Raw genomic sequence first — 18665 nt, 5'->3', positions numbered from 1 at the left:
TCCTATATACCGTACTGTATAACTAACTCTCTAGATAAGTTCGAGAAATACTCTTCATACCGCTTGTCAATCCAGAGCTGTTGAGACTGTTCGGCATGGACTTCATAATAAGCAGTTAAATGGTATTACTGAAAGATAATACCACGCATGAGATCACGATATTTTTGGAAATTAGTAATACCGTTTGCAAAACTAATTAATTCTTACGTTTAATGAAGATATACAGTAATAACGTAGCCATATTCTAAATACATACGCGTATGCCTATTGATGAAAGTATCTATTCATTAATAGCAATCTATCACCTTACATCGGCAATTGTACTCGAAATCTGCTAACGATATCATTTATAAATTTTTAGAGAGGTAACAATGTGGATCTGGATAGAGTGTTACTGTTGAGCAATGAACGCAATACTGAAGATTAAGAAAAATTTTTTCGATTTCCACGCATGCATTATGTATGATATTTGCAGTATGGACGTTTATAATTATCAATTATCATGATCTTGATTATGGAGTCAAATACGAATCGAATGTGAACGGAATCAATATACAGTATATATATATATATTTATATCAGCTTTGACCTAAGATTGTTCGAATGTAATTTTATTGCAGAAACACTTACGAATTTTAACTATTTTATTACAGTATTACTTAAATTCTACCTATTGTTATAATTATGTGCTGTAAGTAGCGAAATATTGTTATAGACAGAAATAGATAAAAGGTACTGATCAGTCATATAAAATTTATTTATTTGAAAAATAATTTTGATGTCTCTGTTATATGCCACTTTGGGTCCTTGGATAAATTTAATAATTTTATGCAGATGGTATGGCTTCAATATTGTATTTAACAAAGTAGGCTTCGGTTAAGAATTAATATTATTATAATTATTTGTAAATAAAATCTATAGATTATGTCTTGCAACGGCAATATAATGTTCGAGCTTGTCTTTGTAGCTTATTAATTACTGTTGCAATTATATGTTGGAAATTTATGACTTCGTCTATACGCGTACGGTCTAAGAAAATAGGCTGAGTAAAATATTATTAGAACTATCTGAATCCAAGACGTCACCGCTATCCACTTTTTTAGTCTTTCGTTGCTGTGGTGGTAGCATGTATTCAGTCGAAATAAATTCTCGCTTAAATAGATCGCTGATATCTTTCTAAAATTCAACCAATGATGAATAGTTAAACTACACCATACATGAAAGAAATATCAAAGTCAGAATATCGACATATACGTAGCATACCCCGATAACATTATTAACCAGTTCCTTGAAGATTTTATCCTTCTTCTTTCTTTCCGATATAGTTGGCAATATCGTATCAAAATGCTAAAATAAAATTTATGTTTTTAATTGATTAATATTAACTATCTAATACTAATCGAAGAATTCCAACCTCAATACTCTCTACGGAGTTTCCAGGTATCTTTAAAAGTAAATTTTTCAATGATGGATACCTATTTCTCTAGAATAGTTGTAAATGAAAACATTAACCACAGCTGTTTGTAATATTATTATATCGTAATTTTATAACATAAAAATGAAACGAAAGATATCAAAAATACCCCTAGTTCGTATAATCTAGCGCTCAAGTGGATAAGCGATTGCCTCGCGTTATTATTAGACCCATGAATTTGTAATCCCTGCAAAGAAATATGACGATATAATAAATTTACATTTCTCAATGTTACTTTATTACTTTGCTGTATTTACGATACCATTAACAACATCGAAAAAACGCTCTGTACTAGGCCTTCGTTACTGAATTGCGATACCAATACCTAATCAGCGATAAATAATACCACCTCAAATTACTTGTTAAAGTTAGATAATTAATCGAATGCAACAGCTATCATACCGATTCAAGTACGAGATTGCATCTATCCAAAGCCCTATTACAGTATGCTGCACTCTTCCATCGTAAACTACTAAAAAGGCTTGCAGTGATTAAAAAATACATATCCTAATGCAGTACAAAAGGAAAACAGTAATTCGTAAATACTACACTCGGAATAATGAATACGTTCAGTAAATAGATGCAGTAATAACAGCATACTAGGGCAGCGATAGCACAGTACTTTGATATTCTTGTATGACATCTTTTCAAAAAAACTGAACAGACCTTATCTTGCAGCATAAGTAAGCCCAGTTGCCCAAGATTATTGGTATCTTTTGATAGCTCAGCTTTTCCTTTTCACGAAGATGCAACAAAGTTGACTATAGTAGTTGTAAAACATCTAAAACACTTAAACTAAATAAATAGTTATGAATTAATGTGCAACCTTCACTTTCACCAGTTGTTGAATTGCTTCCGTTGCAAGTTAAGCACATTCCTGAAAATGTTTGAAAAAGGTAATTCCAGATTTTATTAGCGTATAACCAATTTAAAATATAGAAATAATAAGCTTACCTAAAAATTCTGCAAATTCCTTGCTAGCACTATGAAGTAAATTATTTTTAAGGATCTCTTCATTTAGAGGATTGTCAATTTCAACTTGATCTTCTTGTTCGCTAACATGTATAATACTGTAAAGATACCGTTATGATTGGAATTAATCTTGAACTGCAACAACAATGTAAATTCTGACTCTCAATGTTATTGAATATCGAAAATTTACATTAAATTACGCAAAAGAATGACTATTACATACTCCTCATATTGGCAGCCTATATGTCGTTCCCATTCTTTCGATAAACGCTAAAAACATAAAGAGCGTTATATGATGAATTATTAAAAGTGAGCCCAGTAATTTTGTTTACCGTCAATCAACATGACACAAAATCGTATTACGAATTTCGTATACTGTATTCTACGCTATAAATTTTCATTTAGAATAGCAGTTGTAGGGTATAACAGGTAAAAATTTTAAAGATTAATTCTATTTACAAGGAAGGAATGAAAGACCAACAATATTTATAATAAAGTTAAAATAATTAATTAACTAGACGAAAGTGGAACCTGGTATGCCTTCGTTATTGTTATTCGTAGAAATGGTATCAGAACTGGTTGATAATAGCGTTGATTGCAAGCTTGAATAAATGGTTTCAAAAAGCTACGTAAAATAGCTTAGAAAAACTAACCATTGCAACGTCATTTTTTTAAAACTAATTTTTTAAGATCAAGAATTAGAATCTAATAAGGATATGAAAAATAGTTTGTAATCGAAATAAAGGAATCACTTCTCCAAACGGAAAAGTTGCTTCGGTAAAATCTTCAATTATTCCTGAAAGTCTCTCATAAAAACTGTCCGGTAAACTCTTACCTAGGCAACCCAGGATGTTATAGCTGACATTTTAAAAAAGAATATCGTGATACAGTGAGAATACTCGTTTTAGAATACTTTACATTTCAAGATATAGTTGTATTTTAAGACGCAGAAAATTAAGATCAAGGCTAAGTTTACATTTCTCGCAATTTCATTCTTACCAATTTTCATATATTCGAAAAAAAAAATTTTGCGCTGCACTTTTGGAATTGATTAATTTTGGATCAATCGGGAGCAACTCTTCGTTGTCTAGCGGTGGAGAATGGATACCTGCAGATAATTTAGAGCGCATTACTGAATCTTAACCTTTTAGGAATAAGAAATCAAATAAGATGAAAGTCTGTGAAATAAATTAACCTAATAACTGAATTTTCTCACAAAGCCGAAGATCGATATAGGATAAATTAAAGGACTGGGATTTCTTTTGTACGTTATCATCGTATAATGAATTTAACAACCTAGATAATAATAAGTTTGTTAAAGGCAATATATCGTCTTTAATACACGGTCAATAAATGTATAAGCATATTTTTAATAATAACCTTGTCAAAACCATAATGTTATCCAGAAGCGGATAAATCGATTCCGCATGCGGTAAACGGTATCTTGGTGAACCATCTTCAAAATTGCCATGAATGTATTGAGTAGCAGCTTCAGACTATTTTTTAATGAAAGATATCATTTCAAGATTTTCCGATCAGATAGTACGAATATACCGAAGTAGTTACTCACAGTCATTGGAGATGGTATCTCAACGGCTTTCAAAGTTGTTAAAATGATACTCAAACAATAATTAATCTATTGATAACAAAAATATTTAAAACATCGTTGGCAACGCAATCAATAATTTAGAAAAAATACAGTAACATTTTGAAATATTTCGGTGACATATGTAATTTATTGATAGGGTATTCTTAAATTGCTAGTATCAATATCCGCAAGGCTACAATCGTTAAATCTTATGCTGTATACAAAACCTCACCTTCAAACGATTTTTTAAACACTCTGTTTGAACGTCTACAATACGACGAATATTATAAGATCTTTATCATAACAGCCGCATACGCTATACATTAATATTTTATAACATACTCTACATAAAGTGCAACAATATCGCTAAAGGTAAGTAACTTCATAGCTTGACTTCTCAGAATTTAAAAATAAGTTACGTACGAGTTGTATCTGGTGAATCGAAGCCAATGTAATTCAAAAAAGCACTCGGCGTTGAAAAACCACTAATATAGAGTAAAGTTTAAAATAAAGTTTTTAGCTGTGAATTTATACCTGATTGATAAAGGATCTTTTTGCTAAGATTGCGGAATAATATCTTCATATAAAAGAGATTTTAATCTAGAACAAGAGACTTTATTCCAATACTTACGTTCTAATTTCAGTAGACAACCAAACAGTTCGAACAGAAGTTAGTAAATCGTGGATTAGGAAACAGTGGCGGTCGAAATTGTAAAAAATATTACTAGAATAAAGAGATATTTGCAAGAAATTTACTTAATTAGGCCTATAATTACCCACACTCCTAAATAATAATTTGAAATCTTTGTAATAGATTCTAACCTCAGTAATAATAATGATTCGATCAAATTACAATAGTCAGTAACTCGTAGTATTGACAGCTCCCGATTTAGTAAGGGTTTAATTGCGGTTACTAAATCATCATATAACGGCTACTCGAAAATAATAAGTAATTAATATAATTGTAATTTGATAAATGAAATAACTACATGCATAGTATTAGTTATTTCTATTAAAACGTCAGCCATTTACTGACCAATAAGAATTGAGGATATTGTTTCGATAATTTTACTAGAAGTCCCGTAGCTTTTCTGCGAACAGCAACCCAATTTTCATTTCTAGCCGCTTGTTTCTTAATTTATTAAATGTTATAGAACGCTTAGTCAGTAATAATTCATTTAAGATTAATTCTAATTTTTTAAGATCGTGTATTACTAACTTCTTGGGCTTCAAAGGATCTGCTAGCAACGTCAAATATCTTGACATTAGCAAAAAATACGAACATAAGTTAGAAATTATTTCTTTTGAAGGTAAAATCTGATATATTCTTATATATATATACGTATATGCAATATGGCATGGTATACTGTAGTATTGCAATTTTACAACATCTCGAAACGATGTGATTTAGAATATGTCAAAACAATCGTAACTATGAACTAATAAGTACCAATTGCAACATTCCACCTAGAGTACTTTGAGAGAAAACTAGGCACGGAAAGAAGGCATTAAGACAAGAAAGCTGGGCAGTTAGCAGTACTGGATCCTGTTGATTGCAGAACGTATGACGTAATTAATGAAATCGAGTATGCATCAAGTTAACTGTCAAAGCTTCAGAATACGTTACCTTTATTTTACACCTTAGCAATACCGAAATCATTTCGTTACACATAGCTATTGAAGGCTAAATAAAATGAAAAATTTTTTAGATTAAAAACTACTTCTTGATAACTTCTTTCACGTAAACTTGAAGCTAATTTACCTTCGTACTGCTATCCGCGACAAAAAGAATCCCTATCATCTTTTCTAAATAGCATGCGACAGCTTCCCACTGAATATATAGCGTAGAGTCGACGGTGTAAGAATGGCTTCCTAAAATTTAAATTGCTATGATTAGTAATAAAATCGAGCTTTGTGAAACTACGATCACCAAAGTACCATCATCTTCATTTGACTGATAAATAATGCTATCTAGCCATTCTATTCCTTTCTTGAACGCAGCCTCTGGAAGTAGCTTAGTGGCCAGTTTGATGATCGTAATTTCAGATGATTTATACTCTACGAATAAGAATGTAACAAAGTCTTTTAGATTTCCAGTTGGAAGTTAATATCAATTAAGAGAATAGAACATCATAAAGACGTACGAGACATAAAAGAATAGTAATCTCGGTTGCATGAGAATTCCATACGCAAGTATTCAATTCCAGGAATTTGTGCAGAGTTTAAATCATTCACCTAAAGTTAACAATAGCTATTGAGTAGGCTATGAGGATGATACAGTTCAGAATCGATTGAAATGAATTACTTTTATAAGTCGGCAATGTATATTGGATAAAACGCCAGGAATAATCTCACGAAGTACATCATTCTTTCTTATATGTTCAGAGCTCATAAATGATATCCATAAAGGTTGGGCAATTGCTGAGACAGTTTGACAAGGATGATTTGTCAAAGCTAAAATAATATTCAGGTACTTCTTAAGATTAGTGGATGGCTGATATTGACAATTTTCCTGAAGAAGTAATTTTAAAAATATAATATAAATACATGTACAAATAATTAATAGGGTAAATGAGAATAAAAATAGCCAGGCAATTTATGCTCGTTACCCACGCAAGGGTAATTAGTACAGATCCAATATTAGTAATTATCTGACATAGGCGCCTGAAATAATTAAAGTTTTCCAAGTCTGTTTCACTGACTTCTGCCGCTTCTCTGAATGAATTATTAAGTATTAAGTCTTACCAAATGTTACTGGTGTGAATTTTTACTGTGGTAAAGATAAGTGTATTAACAGTTTTATAATTTCATTCGTTGTATCATACTTAGCTGCTGAACAAAGAGTATCCAAGCAAGAATCATATAGAAAAAATTCCACTAGGGAAGCATAATTTTCCGACTACAAAAGGAATTAATTTTTATGAATCTTATGATTAATTTCTTTTTCAATTGCAGTTGTTAAACGTACCGATTCGCTTTTTCTCCCAGTTACTTGTAATAAGCACTCAGAAGCTGCAATTTTAAGATTTTCATTTGCTAGCAGGATTAGCAGAAGCTTTAAAAGTTCATAATCATTTCCTTTGACGTATGAATGATTGACCCAATCCAAGTAACCGGTCATAGCCATTAACGTGGAGTTAGCGAGACGATTCGTGTTAATTATATTCTATTATGAGATAACAACGATTATCGACAGCGCTTTCTTCAACTGTGACCAAAATAATGCATGATTTGCAATTATTGAATAAAAAATCGTATACGATTAACTTGCCTGCGTATTTACTGATTTAATGCATTCATTTAATGTTGCAGAAAATAAACCGAATATAGAGAACAAATGTGGCCATAACGCTTGTTTCATTACTGTACAGCTTTGATGCAATAAAGCAGTATCCTGGCCAATTATAATATCTTCCGCCAATCTTAATAATATTAATAGCGTAACTTCTACCTGACTAGGCTATATTTATCAGATATCGCAAGAAATAGAAATAGCACATGTTAGCAAATAGTAAGCATTAATCGAATCAAATAAAAAAGGGCCCAAATAAAATTATTACACACAGTTCATAAACATTATTTGTTGGGGTTGTTTATATGGATTATGCTATCAATTATATCATAGTCATACATGTATTATTATCAAAATTAGTAATGTCAAGTCAATACACTTACCCCCATATTACATAAATCTAGAAGTCGATTCATCAAGTCCGGCCAATGTTGAGGCCACTCTCTTTTCATCAGCTCGACCAACAATCGGCTTATACTGTCCACAATGTAAATCTCTTCCATTACACCTGGCTTAATTTCCTTAAAACAAAGTTATCAGTCAGATTGACAAAGTACGAAACTATGACATAGTATACCTTAAAAAACTATATAAATCATCTGTAACTAAGGTTATTGCAATTACAAAAATTGAGCTACACACCTGTATTAACTCTATTGATCGATTCTTAATCCCGGCCTTTTCATCATTACTGATTTTATTTTGCCAGCGGAATCTAAATATACATAGCCAGGTAAGAATTTCATATATAGAGCTGACAGTATCTCTATTGGCTATCCAAGTCCTAACTTTGTTTATGTAACGATCAGTAAAACACTACAATGTATGTGGTATCCTTAAACAGCCTACACTTACATTTACAGTACGCTATAATGAGTGATTAATGACATTACTGCCTACTGATATATGCCATAATGCAATACGATACGGGTATATTGGGCAAAGCAGAGTACTATTACAGTTAGCACAATAAATATATATTAAAACGAATGACTACATTATGCAAAGCATCCTTTCCTGACTCTATAGTCTGCAGAATATAGATCAAAAACAACCTGTTTATCATAGATTTTTAGAAGCACAGGTTTAGTACTTAATAAAAAACTCTACTATACTGCTATTTATTGTATTAATAAGCAAGAGAAACACGTAGTATATTTGCTACATTTAAAATCAAAGTAGATGGTAAGAAAATTAGTATAATTTGTCATACTAGTTGTACAAGTTACACATTCTAAACCTGCTATCAAGAGTGTGATCGATTTCAATTTGCAAATGATCTTGTTGTACTAGCTACATAAAAAGCATAGGCGTATACTCTAGGTATATTTATTGAATAGGTAGCCATTTCAGTGTAAATCGTATTAATTCTATTTAAGCTAAATTAGGAGATCTGTACGCACCTGACACAATGTGTTAGCAATTGTAATCCAAAGTGACGAGTGAGAGATGGATAATTTTGCTGGCTAAGTGCCAAACCTAATCTTGGACAATTCGTAGACTTCTCCTTAATATCTTCACAAATCTATAAAATACAAAAATTAAAATGAGGTATTAAATTATATACTATTAATTATAGGATTGAAAGCATCCACAGCAGATCGTGTGCTAAATATTATTTTTTAGGATTACAATCCACCAGAGCAATGTACACCGACCGTACACTAAAGACCCTCAAAAATTTTTTAGTATCTCCACTGTCTAATACAGTATACTCGTATGATAATTCATAAGGTTTAACACACTATCAGGTGCGAAGTAATTTAGAATACTTGAAATAAGAAGCTTAAAATAATCATTGTATACATGTATGAATTTGGACGTAATAGACGTCTACGAAAACATGCACGTAAGGCTTCCATTGCCTTCGATGATGATGAAGCATAAGTATACGTAGCTATCCACGTTATCCTGAGCTTATTGCATACGTAGCGGGTATGAGAACGTGCACGTTGAGCTACCTCAGCTATAGATCATAACGGTTTGAACCGCACCGAAACTTTCTCAGGTCTAACCTCAGGTAATTCATACATGTAATTCTGTATCAAAGCTGCAGTTTAAACTGCAGGTACATACAGTATTATGCAGCGATAGTAAACTATGAATACGTTTGAAGAAAATTGATTCGTAATATTTATACCTACCATATACAATTCATGTCGTCGCTGTTGACTAGTAGCTGGATTAAGGACTTCTCCCACTACCATTGCAAGTTGTTGAACTTCTCCTTCAATTTCAGGAGTCAACATCATTGGATCCATGATGAAAGTACAGGTCAAATCTAATAGTGCTTTGGTTCTTCGAGTTTATATAAATGTAGATATTGGTAGCTAACAAGTTAATTAATATAATTCAAGTATTAATAATCTATTTGAATCACTTTTTAACTTTACACTTTGCAGTGAGATATAAATTCTTAATCCACCAGTATGCAACAACGTAAAGATCACCAGTCGTTCAAATATACATATTGTATGATGGATTCATCAATGAACATTTTCAGTGAAGTAACAAAGGATAATTTCTTTCCAGATCTACTATACCTACAATAACGGTGTATTTAAATTTTCTTATATCGGCTTAAAGGCTATTATACTCCTTTCACTTTGAGTAACTTTAAACTTTTAAAATAATTCCAATACAAATTCTGTTACTCCTCGTAAATCTCCATCAAAGACGAATGAGCTAGCAATCCGCTGTCTGTCTTCCGTTACGAAGGCAAGTCCGTCTATCTGTCTTACAATATCTTACAGTATTATGTACAGTGTACAGTACGTAATGGACTGGACATAGTACTGTAAATACAGTGGACGGTACTGTAGCGTATATTGGTATACTATGCGAGCGCATTGTACACGATTATATGATACTGAACAATAGTAATTTTACTACTGACTGCGATACAGTATAGTGCATTGTATACCAACTCGTCAGTGGAACCACACAGCAGGAAACCAACATTTATCCCCCAACCCATCCATGTTTATAAATAGTTATATAATATACATTTAGACTTATAATGAGAATAAAATCAGCTCATCCACTCACTATTTCTGGACGATGACCAATTATTAGCTAATTAGTAACTGCTAGTATCAAAACTGATGCTATCTACTGTATAGATTGAGCTATTCATCACTTGTAATGCTGCATAAGCGTTAACTTTACTGTATACTCTTACACGCAAGATCCAAAGCGATTGGAATAACAACACAGCAATGAGCGGCGGTCTGGCACCGAGTAGATCGACAGTTTATGTCTCTAATTTACCATTCAGCATGACAAATAATGACATACACAAGGTATTTCGACTGGTGAATTTCTCTTATTATCAACTCGTTTTTATAGACTTGTAAAAATGATAAATAATTTGGTATCATCGTTACCATATCAACATAGAGTATAGTGATAAACAAGTTATCCAACTTTACACTTGTAAATTATTATATGCATCGAGAAAGCTAGAAGCGAATTGGATACAGAGATGTTGACTACGTATCACTTCTCGCTCTCCTGTGCTACAGTAGGTCGATAATTTTGTTAGTATTTACCTCTAGACTCGTATACCAGAATCTGTTTTACGTATACAGAACGTATTGAGGCCGACTAGTAGTTAACGGTGCGGGTAACTAAACGAATAATTCATAAAACATTGAAGCTATAGTTTTGCTGAATAACAACCACTAACTTAATCATAGATATCCAGTGAGGTAGGTTGTAGTACCAAATTGTACAAATGTGATGATATTCTTGCATTCCTACATCTATCAACTTGATATATCCTAACTTGTAGAGTTGTTTTGTTCTAAGGGTCATTCATCTTACCAATGGATTATCTTCTAATCATTTTACTTTGACTTCCTCTTCTGCAGCTATTTTGTAAGCACGGCAAAATTGTTAAAGTTACCATCATGAAAAATAAAGAAACTAGGGAAAGCAAGGGAGTTGCCTTCATTTTATTTTTAGAAAGACCTTCAGCCCTAGCAGCTGTTGAAGCACTTAATAACACCGAGGTTCGAAACAAATCTTTATTGTAAACGTACATACCAGTACATGCTACACTGTACTATAAATCTATCTTACATGCAATACGATAAAATTATACACGTATATAATTAATGAATTCGGATAGTTAAATCAGCCGATTAATTTTTTAAGGGTAAATATAAAAATTTGCAACATAAATTTCTCTTTATTCTTAAAGTAGATCAATTACGAGAGATATCAAATTACTGTTAATACCCTTTCCTTAACCAAGTTTTATTGGCCGCTTATTAGGTTATAGGAAGAACGATCAAATGCAGTATAGCTCATGATAATGGTAGGGCTAGCGATTATATTAAAAGAAAGAATTATCCGGATAAAACTAGATGTTTTGAATGTGGCGTAAGTCATGATCAGAAAACATTTAATACTTAACAGTATGCATGAGTAATTGATAAGAAGAAACCGTAAACCTTAATTATCTTACGTAGTGCTAAAGTATGCGGTATCCAATACTATGTCTTTTATAGCATAAGTGATGAATCTTGTAGTGAGGCAATCAGTTGTGTCTTAAGCTGATCTATAATGGCGAACACAGCTTTAATAATGACCTGCTGAAGATATATGCAATATACACATACACACTTGCTATACTTCTGCCTAACTTTAACACCATTAGTACATTGTACTGTTCGATTCCCAATAACTTTTATATGCACTACGCCTCTTATGTCCCGTATAATTTTGCATCAATGAATGTCTGATAATTAATTAATTTACATCTTTTGCTGAATATACTCATATATCTCAATTTTTTTTTTCTGTCTATGAAATAAAGGAATTTGGCCATCTAAGCTATGCTTGTCCAAAGAATATTCTTGGCACCAGGGAGCCTCCCAAGAAACCAAAGAAAAAGCGCAAAATTATGCCTAGTAGCCCTGATCATGATAATGTAGAGTAAGAAAAATTTTTATTGTATAGAGTGTACCAATTGTATTTTTAGACACATCACGGTTGTGTCGCTCTACTTAACTATTAAGTAAAAAAATAATATTGATTTCCTTGGCATTTTAAAAATGAAATGTAGAGTTGATAACGTAGACGATGAGGGTGAATTCGATGATTATACATTAAGCCATGCTATCCAAGAAACTGCTGAAGAAGAAGCTCGGAGGAAAGTTGCAGAAATGGCCGCAGCCAGGGGTGGTTCTGAAAAGTCGCATCAAAATTCTTCTAAAAGGAAAATGCTTAAACCAAGTTCTTATTTTAGCGATGAAGATGATACTGATTGAGCTTTAATCTTTGTTGTCGTCTGTATATTTTCATTGGTGCTATTACCTCAACGCAAATCAACACAGTAGAGGCGTTTATGAAAAAATCTAAATACTGTACTAGTGTTATTTTTTCTTACGAAAAAAGTAAACACTGATGCTAAGTTATAGAGTTGTTTTTACATTATACCTTATATGATTCGCAATCAGCTTGCGCTATAGGAAGCACCACATAAATTAGCCATTGACGGCTGCGTTTGCTGTACAGCACTACCTTACAGACTGATATTTAATATTTATCATTTTGGACCTCCTTTACATGTTATGTAAAATCATTCTAAATTTGTAATTTTATACTACATGTCTAAGGATGATTTGATCACTTTGCAATCAGCCAGCGTGAGATGCTATACACTAGCTCTGTAAGATAATGTTTCAATTGCGACCAATGCTAATTTTACGGCCCATAATTATCAGTTTGTGTTATAATTAAATATATTTCAGAGTGTAATACACTATTGGAACTCAAATGACCAAAACCTATTTCTTTTAGCGAATTGTAGTCAGAACTATGTAAATGATTTGCTAAGTACACTACGAAGTATTTACAACTACCCAAGATCCTCTTGGAATACGCCTGTGTATCAATTTTTGTAACAGAATGATCACTAATATATAGTAATATCTTTCAAAGTACAGAATGGCAATTTTTGCAATCCGATTTCTTCAATATATACGCCTATATGTAGGCTCGCATGCATTTATGTTCGTTGAAACAAGTCCAATTCAAGATTGACAACTGCTCAGGCACCGGATTGCAGCATTAGTTTTAGTTTTATTTATTTATTTCAATCGCTCTAAAGCATGTTCCATTTCACTCGTACCGTAGTACGCATACACATTGAACGTAGTATGAAGGTTGCGTTGCAGCGATAGCTTTGTCGGTAAGCTATAAAAGTCTACAATCACAAATACTCAATTTGCTCCTATCCAACACAGTATGCAAATAGATATAAATCATCCAATGATAAATGCGTACTAAGGTGTAGGCACTCTTCAATACCCTAGATACTACTGTAATAAATATAGTCTACAGTGCATTGAACAGGTAAAGTAGTTCAAATACTTTATTAATCTTTCATAGAGATAGACTAGTACATCTGATCAACACTATTGGAGTGGATTAACAGTACAATACTACTGCCAAAGGAGTGAATGGCATTATTTCAAGTCTCAGACTTGAGTCATTTATTACCTGCTCACCATTTATGTCTACTTATACTGAATCATGTCATCACCATCCACTTTGTCGAGAATCAGAGAGGAATTGTTTTCGCATGATTTGCAAGATGTTTGTCGATTTTATTTTCCAGGTTGAATGAGTGATAGTTATAAATGAAAAAAAAGCAAGCATCTATAAGTTTTTAGTTGATATGATAATAAAATGTCTACTCGTAATGTACATAATATCTACTGTTGAATGACTCAATGGAATACTGACAAACAAGCCTTGAAAACTTGCAGTATAGCTAAACAAGATTAATGCTTGTACTTCAAGATCTCAGGACGGCTGTAATAACGTACAGTATAAGTATATGAACACTAAATTTAATTGAACTGAATTGACAGTATTTTATGCAATCTACTGGTAACAAAATTAATGCTTGTACTGCAAGATTTTCAGGACGGCTGCAATAACGTACAGTATAGCATATGCAGACTAAATTGACTCCATTTTATACAATCTACTGGTAACAAAATTAATGCTTGTACTGCAAGATTTTCAGGACAGCTGTAATAACGTACAGTATAGCATATGCAGACTAAATTGACTCCATTTTATACAATCTACTGGTAACAAAATTAATGCTTGTACTGCAAGATTTTCAGGACGGCTGCAATAACGTACAGTATAGCATATGAAGACTAAATTGACTCCATTTTATGCAATCTACTCGTATTTGCAGAATTCAGAGTAACTATGAAAAATAATCATAAAATGGTTTAGGAAAAGAACAGCCCAAAACGGACTGATCTATTCCGATTCATTTTAGCGCGTTGATAATTCATCCTCTCTGCATGTATGAGTATACGTTGAATTATCCCTAGTTAGAGTAGATTAAGTAAACGACTTACACAAAGATTCAAGGCAGCTGCGCCATCTTGGCATTGCAATCATGGCCAAAAGCAAGGATTAAAACGAGCCGCTTGCACGTGGAGCTCATCTGGTGGACGAGATCTTTTTCTTTGCTTTTTCAAGTCCTTACTTTGATAGAGATTTATAGTTTACAGAGATCTCCACGCGACAGTATACTGGCGTCCTCTTACGCAGAGGTTCATTATTGATGGTGACGCAGTAACTGTTGGAGACTGACATCACTTTTGCAAGCAATGCACGCAGACTGTACAATCGTTTCACGGATAATGTTACACTGTGACTATATTACTGCATATCCTGAATGGAGCACTATATATTACCACGTATCACTCGTATCAATGGTACCAGCTGTATCGACTCTCAGCAAAAGCAATGTCACCGCAGTACAAATGCTTTTACTGGAATTCTCTGGGTGGACGGACGTTTACTGGACAAGGACGAAAATGTGCAAAAATACTTACTTACAGCAGTATGGATCAGTGTTTATTTATACAGTATGGATTTTGTTGTGTCTTGTTTCTAAATCGCTCTTATAACTAATTCAAAAACATTGAAACATTGATGACATTCTATATCTCTCTATATAATGATTATTATTTATCATCAATCTAGAGCAGAATTGATTATTGGCAACAAAAAGAATTCAATCCTATTTAAAAGCAAAATAATTTCATTGCAGAATGGAGCATCTGCATACTGAAGTAATCAAGGAATGGAAATGATTGAAAGGAAATGGGGGTTCAGATATCCGTCTATCTGTCCAGGAAGGTTCCGGTGCTCAATTATAAGTAGAAGTATCCCGCTACTCGCTAATGTCTAGTCAAGACTCCACTGAGAATCTACTGAGAGCCAGCCAATGTTTCAGGAGGGAGAAGAAACAGGTTTACTCTTTCGCTTGACCTTATTCAAACAAAAGACAACTAGGAAAATCGTGGGAATGAGACCAATGAACAAACGTTTCTTCTCGTCCTGAAACATTGGCCCTATGTCTACTGTCTATCCGTGTTATGGTAGAAAGTACAGTACTGTACAGTTGTAGAAGAGCAATGCTCAACATTAATCAACCAAGGGAAAATTCATGATATGCCATTGCATATTTTGAATTGATTTTAGCCCCGCGATTTATTAGCTTTGACGCGATGAACTCTTGCACTTTTTTTTCTAGGACAGGACAACTGATTGCGTCATCAGCGTTTCAGTACCTGGTACATATTACGGTAATCCAGTACAGTACAGACGGTACTGGAGAGTTCATGATACCGTACAGTGTACAGTGTACAATAGGCAGTTCGTTTATGGTATATAGTACTGTAGCAAGTGGATCCTTTAGGTGACATCTGTTTTACGCAGCGATGAAACAACATAGTAAATTATCCATAATAAAGCATTAGCTCAAGGCGCTTCTAGAAAAGTCATACTCTATACTGGATTGTATATACTGTACCAATTTACTGGCAAAATTAATGTCGTTGTGCGACGCTGTACCATAAACGCACTAGAGTACAGTAGGTACTGTACAGTTTTATGCATGTCAAATCTTGCTTTACGAGAATCGGCGGCTGCAACATGGATTGCAAGCAGGTTGGCGCTCTTCTACTCCATTAGTAAAGAGAAAAAATTATCAAGGCCAAGTAGAATTGAAATGAAGATGAATGAGAAAAAACAGTTACAAAGTTGTTGCAGCCAATGGTATTCATTAACCACAAAATGGCAGGAAAAGAATAATCAAAGTTTTACTATTGCAAATCAAGTCGTCAACCTAAAACTACAACTAATCCGGTAAGTTGAAATTTTCCGTGTACACTATAAGGACAGTATTTAAGATGGCCATTCACGGTCTCTTTTAAATTTAACATGTTATACTGGGCGACATTGAGTGTCATTAAGAATGGCTGTCACGACCACGCTGTGACACAAGGAGATCATAGAAAATGGCGATACTGTACCTACGTTGATCCAGTAAAATTTCTTCACAACTTAATATTAAGTAGAATGACTCTTCAAGTATGGACTGATAGAATCGGTACTACGTGACCTTTTACCCTACAGACAACTTTATGATCAACGTGTATACTATCCTACTATACTGTACCTTCGGTGATGCAGTAAAACTACTTCGCAACTTAATATAAAGTAGAATTACTCTTCAAGTAGTAGTTTCTATACTGATAGAATCGCTACTACGCTACCTTTTGTCCTACAGACAACTTTATGATCAACGTGTATACTGCACAGTGTACACTACTCTACTATGCTACTGTACTATTGGCTTTTTAGCTCAATTGACACAGTTTATATTGTTAGTCAATAAGATGATCTGATCATCATCTCTTAAAAGATAGGAGTGGATGGTTGAGTTTACTGTAATTAAATATGCCTTATCAACCACCACTAGATACTACACTAGACTAGTATCCAGTGGTCCATGTCCTTGTACAACTGAGCTTATAACTTCATTTCCTGAATGTGACAAGAAGAAATTACATCTATTCTAAACATGTATTTGCTCTACGTTCGCTTGTGCTGTAAATTACTGCAATACTACATCGTTTTAGCTAACCTGATACAGTTATCTCTACCCAATCATGGCTATTATTGCTTAGAGAAAGAAGTAATAGGTGTTATTTCATCGCCTTGATGTATGCTCACAATGATCTTGCTCTACGTTCGCTTGTGCTGTAAATTACTGTAATGCCACATCGTTTTAGCTAACCTGATATGATTATCTCTACCCAATCATGGCTAATATTGCTTAGAGAAAGAAGTAATAGGTGTTATTTCATCGCCTTGATGTATGCTCACAATGATCTTATATTGTGATTACAAATTAAATCAATAAATGATTAATAGATTTCGATTTAATTAATACCCATAATATAGGTATATCATCATAAAAATTAAAAATCCTATTCATTATCTCTATACTGTATTCTCGATGCTGATTGTTGTGTCTCCTCTTTTTGCCCATTCTATACCAATAACAGGGATAGACCAGCCTCACACGTAGCAACCGAAGTGACCAACATGAAAATTTCCGTCCAAGATAACCATCAAATGTTAGTGGAAGCTCTAAATGAATTGGTAAGTTCTTCATTTTTCCTGTTAAAAGGGAATAGTACTGTAGCTCTAGCCCCGTTTGCTGAACGGCAATGAAATAATGCATTTATTCTTCATAGGGTGATATTTATCGTAATTTCGAAAGATTGACTTCCAATTTTCAAGCTATTCGCGATCTCTATGTGCAGAAACAGCAGGAAAATGTGATAATATGCAAAACTTGGACTACCAACCATTTCTGTATGGCCACTTATATGTCCTAAAGTGATTTATTTCATCAAACTACTTACACATGCTTAAATTTGACCAATATGAACAGCTTAAAATACTTATTCATATATCATATAGATGAATCTTCATTGAACATACTAGAAAGCTACCAAAAGGAATTACAGTTAAAGAAATGCTTGATGGAAGAATTTTTTCGAACAAACGATAGAGAATTCCTACTTTTTCTTTTATCTGCATGGTTGTACCAGCCGTACTTAACACCTCAACTTAAATTATTATTAGAAGGTATGTTGCTGGAATCAGAACTACGTGCTTGATGAAGTCTTCGTTAAAAGCACCTTGGACAACTCTAATATCGGAAACAATCTGGTATAGATTGAAATTTTAATCTAATCAAAATATCGATTCTTTTATCCAATCAGCTTTATAGTTGAAATTATGAAATTTGCATCAATAGCCTGCCTATTTGGCTATTTGATATAGACATATTCCTATATGATGTACAGGCTTAGTACTATTTATGAAATAGCGAAGCTTAAATTCACGTTGTAATTGATAAATTACTATATACAATTAACCGCCGAATATAGTTTTACATCGAAAAAGCAGACAGTATCTTTGATGGGACCGCTATTTAT

At 33.2% G+C, this 18665-nt stretch overlaps 3 protein-coding genes across 3 annotated transcripts; 2 read left to right on the top strand and 1 right to left on the bottom strand.

The window, feature by feature from the left end:
* Positions 1-1029: 1029 nt before the first annotated feature.
* Positions 1030-9587, bottom strand: TRIADDRAFT_52729 (uncharacterized protein; the record flags this gene model as incomplete). The annotated part of the gene is made up of 28 exons (XM_002108313.1): positions 1030-1176; positions 1264-1347; positions 1415-1483; positions 1584-1661; positions 2141-2208; positions 2301-2351; positions 2429-2544; positions 3446-3554; positions 3642-3742; positions 3827-3942; positions 4017-4082; positions 4267-4301; positions 4458-4519; positions 4666-4758; positions 4857-4966; positions 5071-5166; positions 5254-5292; positions 5662-5718; positions 5797-5906; positions 5973-6092; positions 6179-6269; positions 6340-6546; positions 7003-7070; positions 7302-7494; positions 7710-7847; positions 7969-8041; positions 8730-8851; positions 9471-9587. The coding sequence occupies 28 exons, from the start codon at positions 9585-9587 to the stop codon at positions 1030-1032; spliced, it is 2736 nt and encodes a 911-aa protein (XP_002108349.1).
* Positions 9588-10544: 957 nt separating this feature from the next.
* Positions 10545-12593, top strand: TRIADDRAFT_35408 (uncharacterized protein; the record flags this gene model as incomplete). Its single annotated transcript, XM_002109035.1, has 5 exons — positions 10545-10628; positions 11199-11339; positions 11605-11712; positions 12149-12267; positions 12398-12593. Coding segments are annotated over 5 exons (648 nt in total), but the record flags the coding sequence as incomplete, so codon positions are not given.
* A 3674-nt stretch (positions 12594-16267) lies between these two features.
* On the top strand, positions 16268-18059 carry TRIADDRAFT_52727 (uncharacterized protein; the record flags this gene model as incomplete). The annotated part of the gene is made up of 3 exons (XM_002109034.1): positions 16268-16518; positions 17724-17820; positions 17916-18059. 3 exons carry the CDS (start codon positions 16268-16270, stop codon positions 18057-18059), a joined length of 492 nt encoding a protein of 163 aa, XP_002109070.1.
* Positions 18060-18665: the final 606 nt, after the last annotated feature.

This window comes from Trichoplax adhaerens, genomic scaffold, assembly GCF_000150275.1.
Source record: "Trichoplax adhaerens TRIADscaffold_1 genomic scaffold, whole genome shotgun sequence".
In the NCBI taxonomy this organism is placed as follows: domain Eukaryota; kingdom Metazoa; phylum Placozoa; class Uniplacotomia; order Trichoplacea; family Trichoplacidae; genus Trichoplax; species Trichoplax adhaerens.
This window is presented reverse-complemented; position numbering and strand designations above follow the sequence as displayed.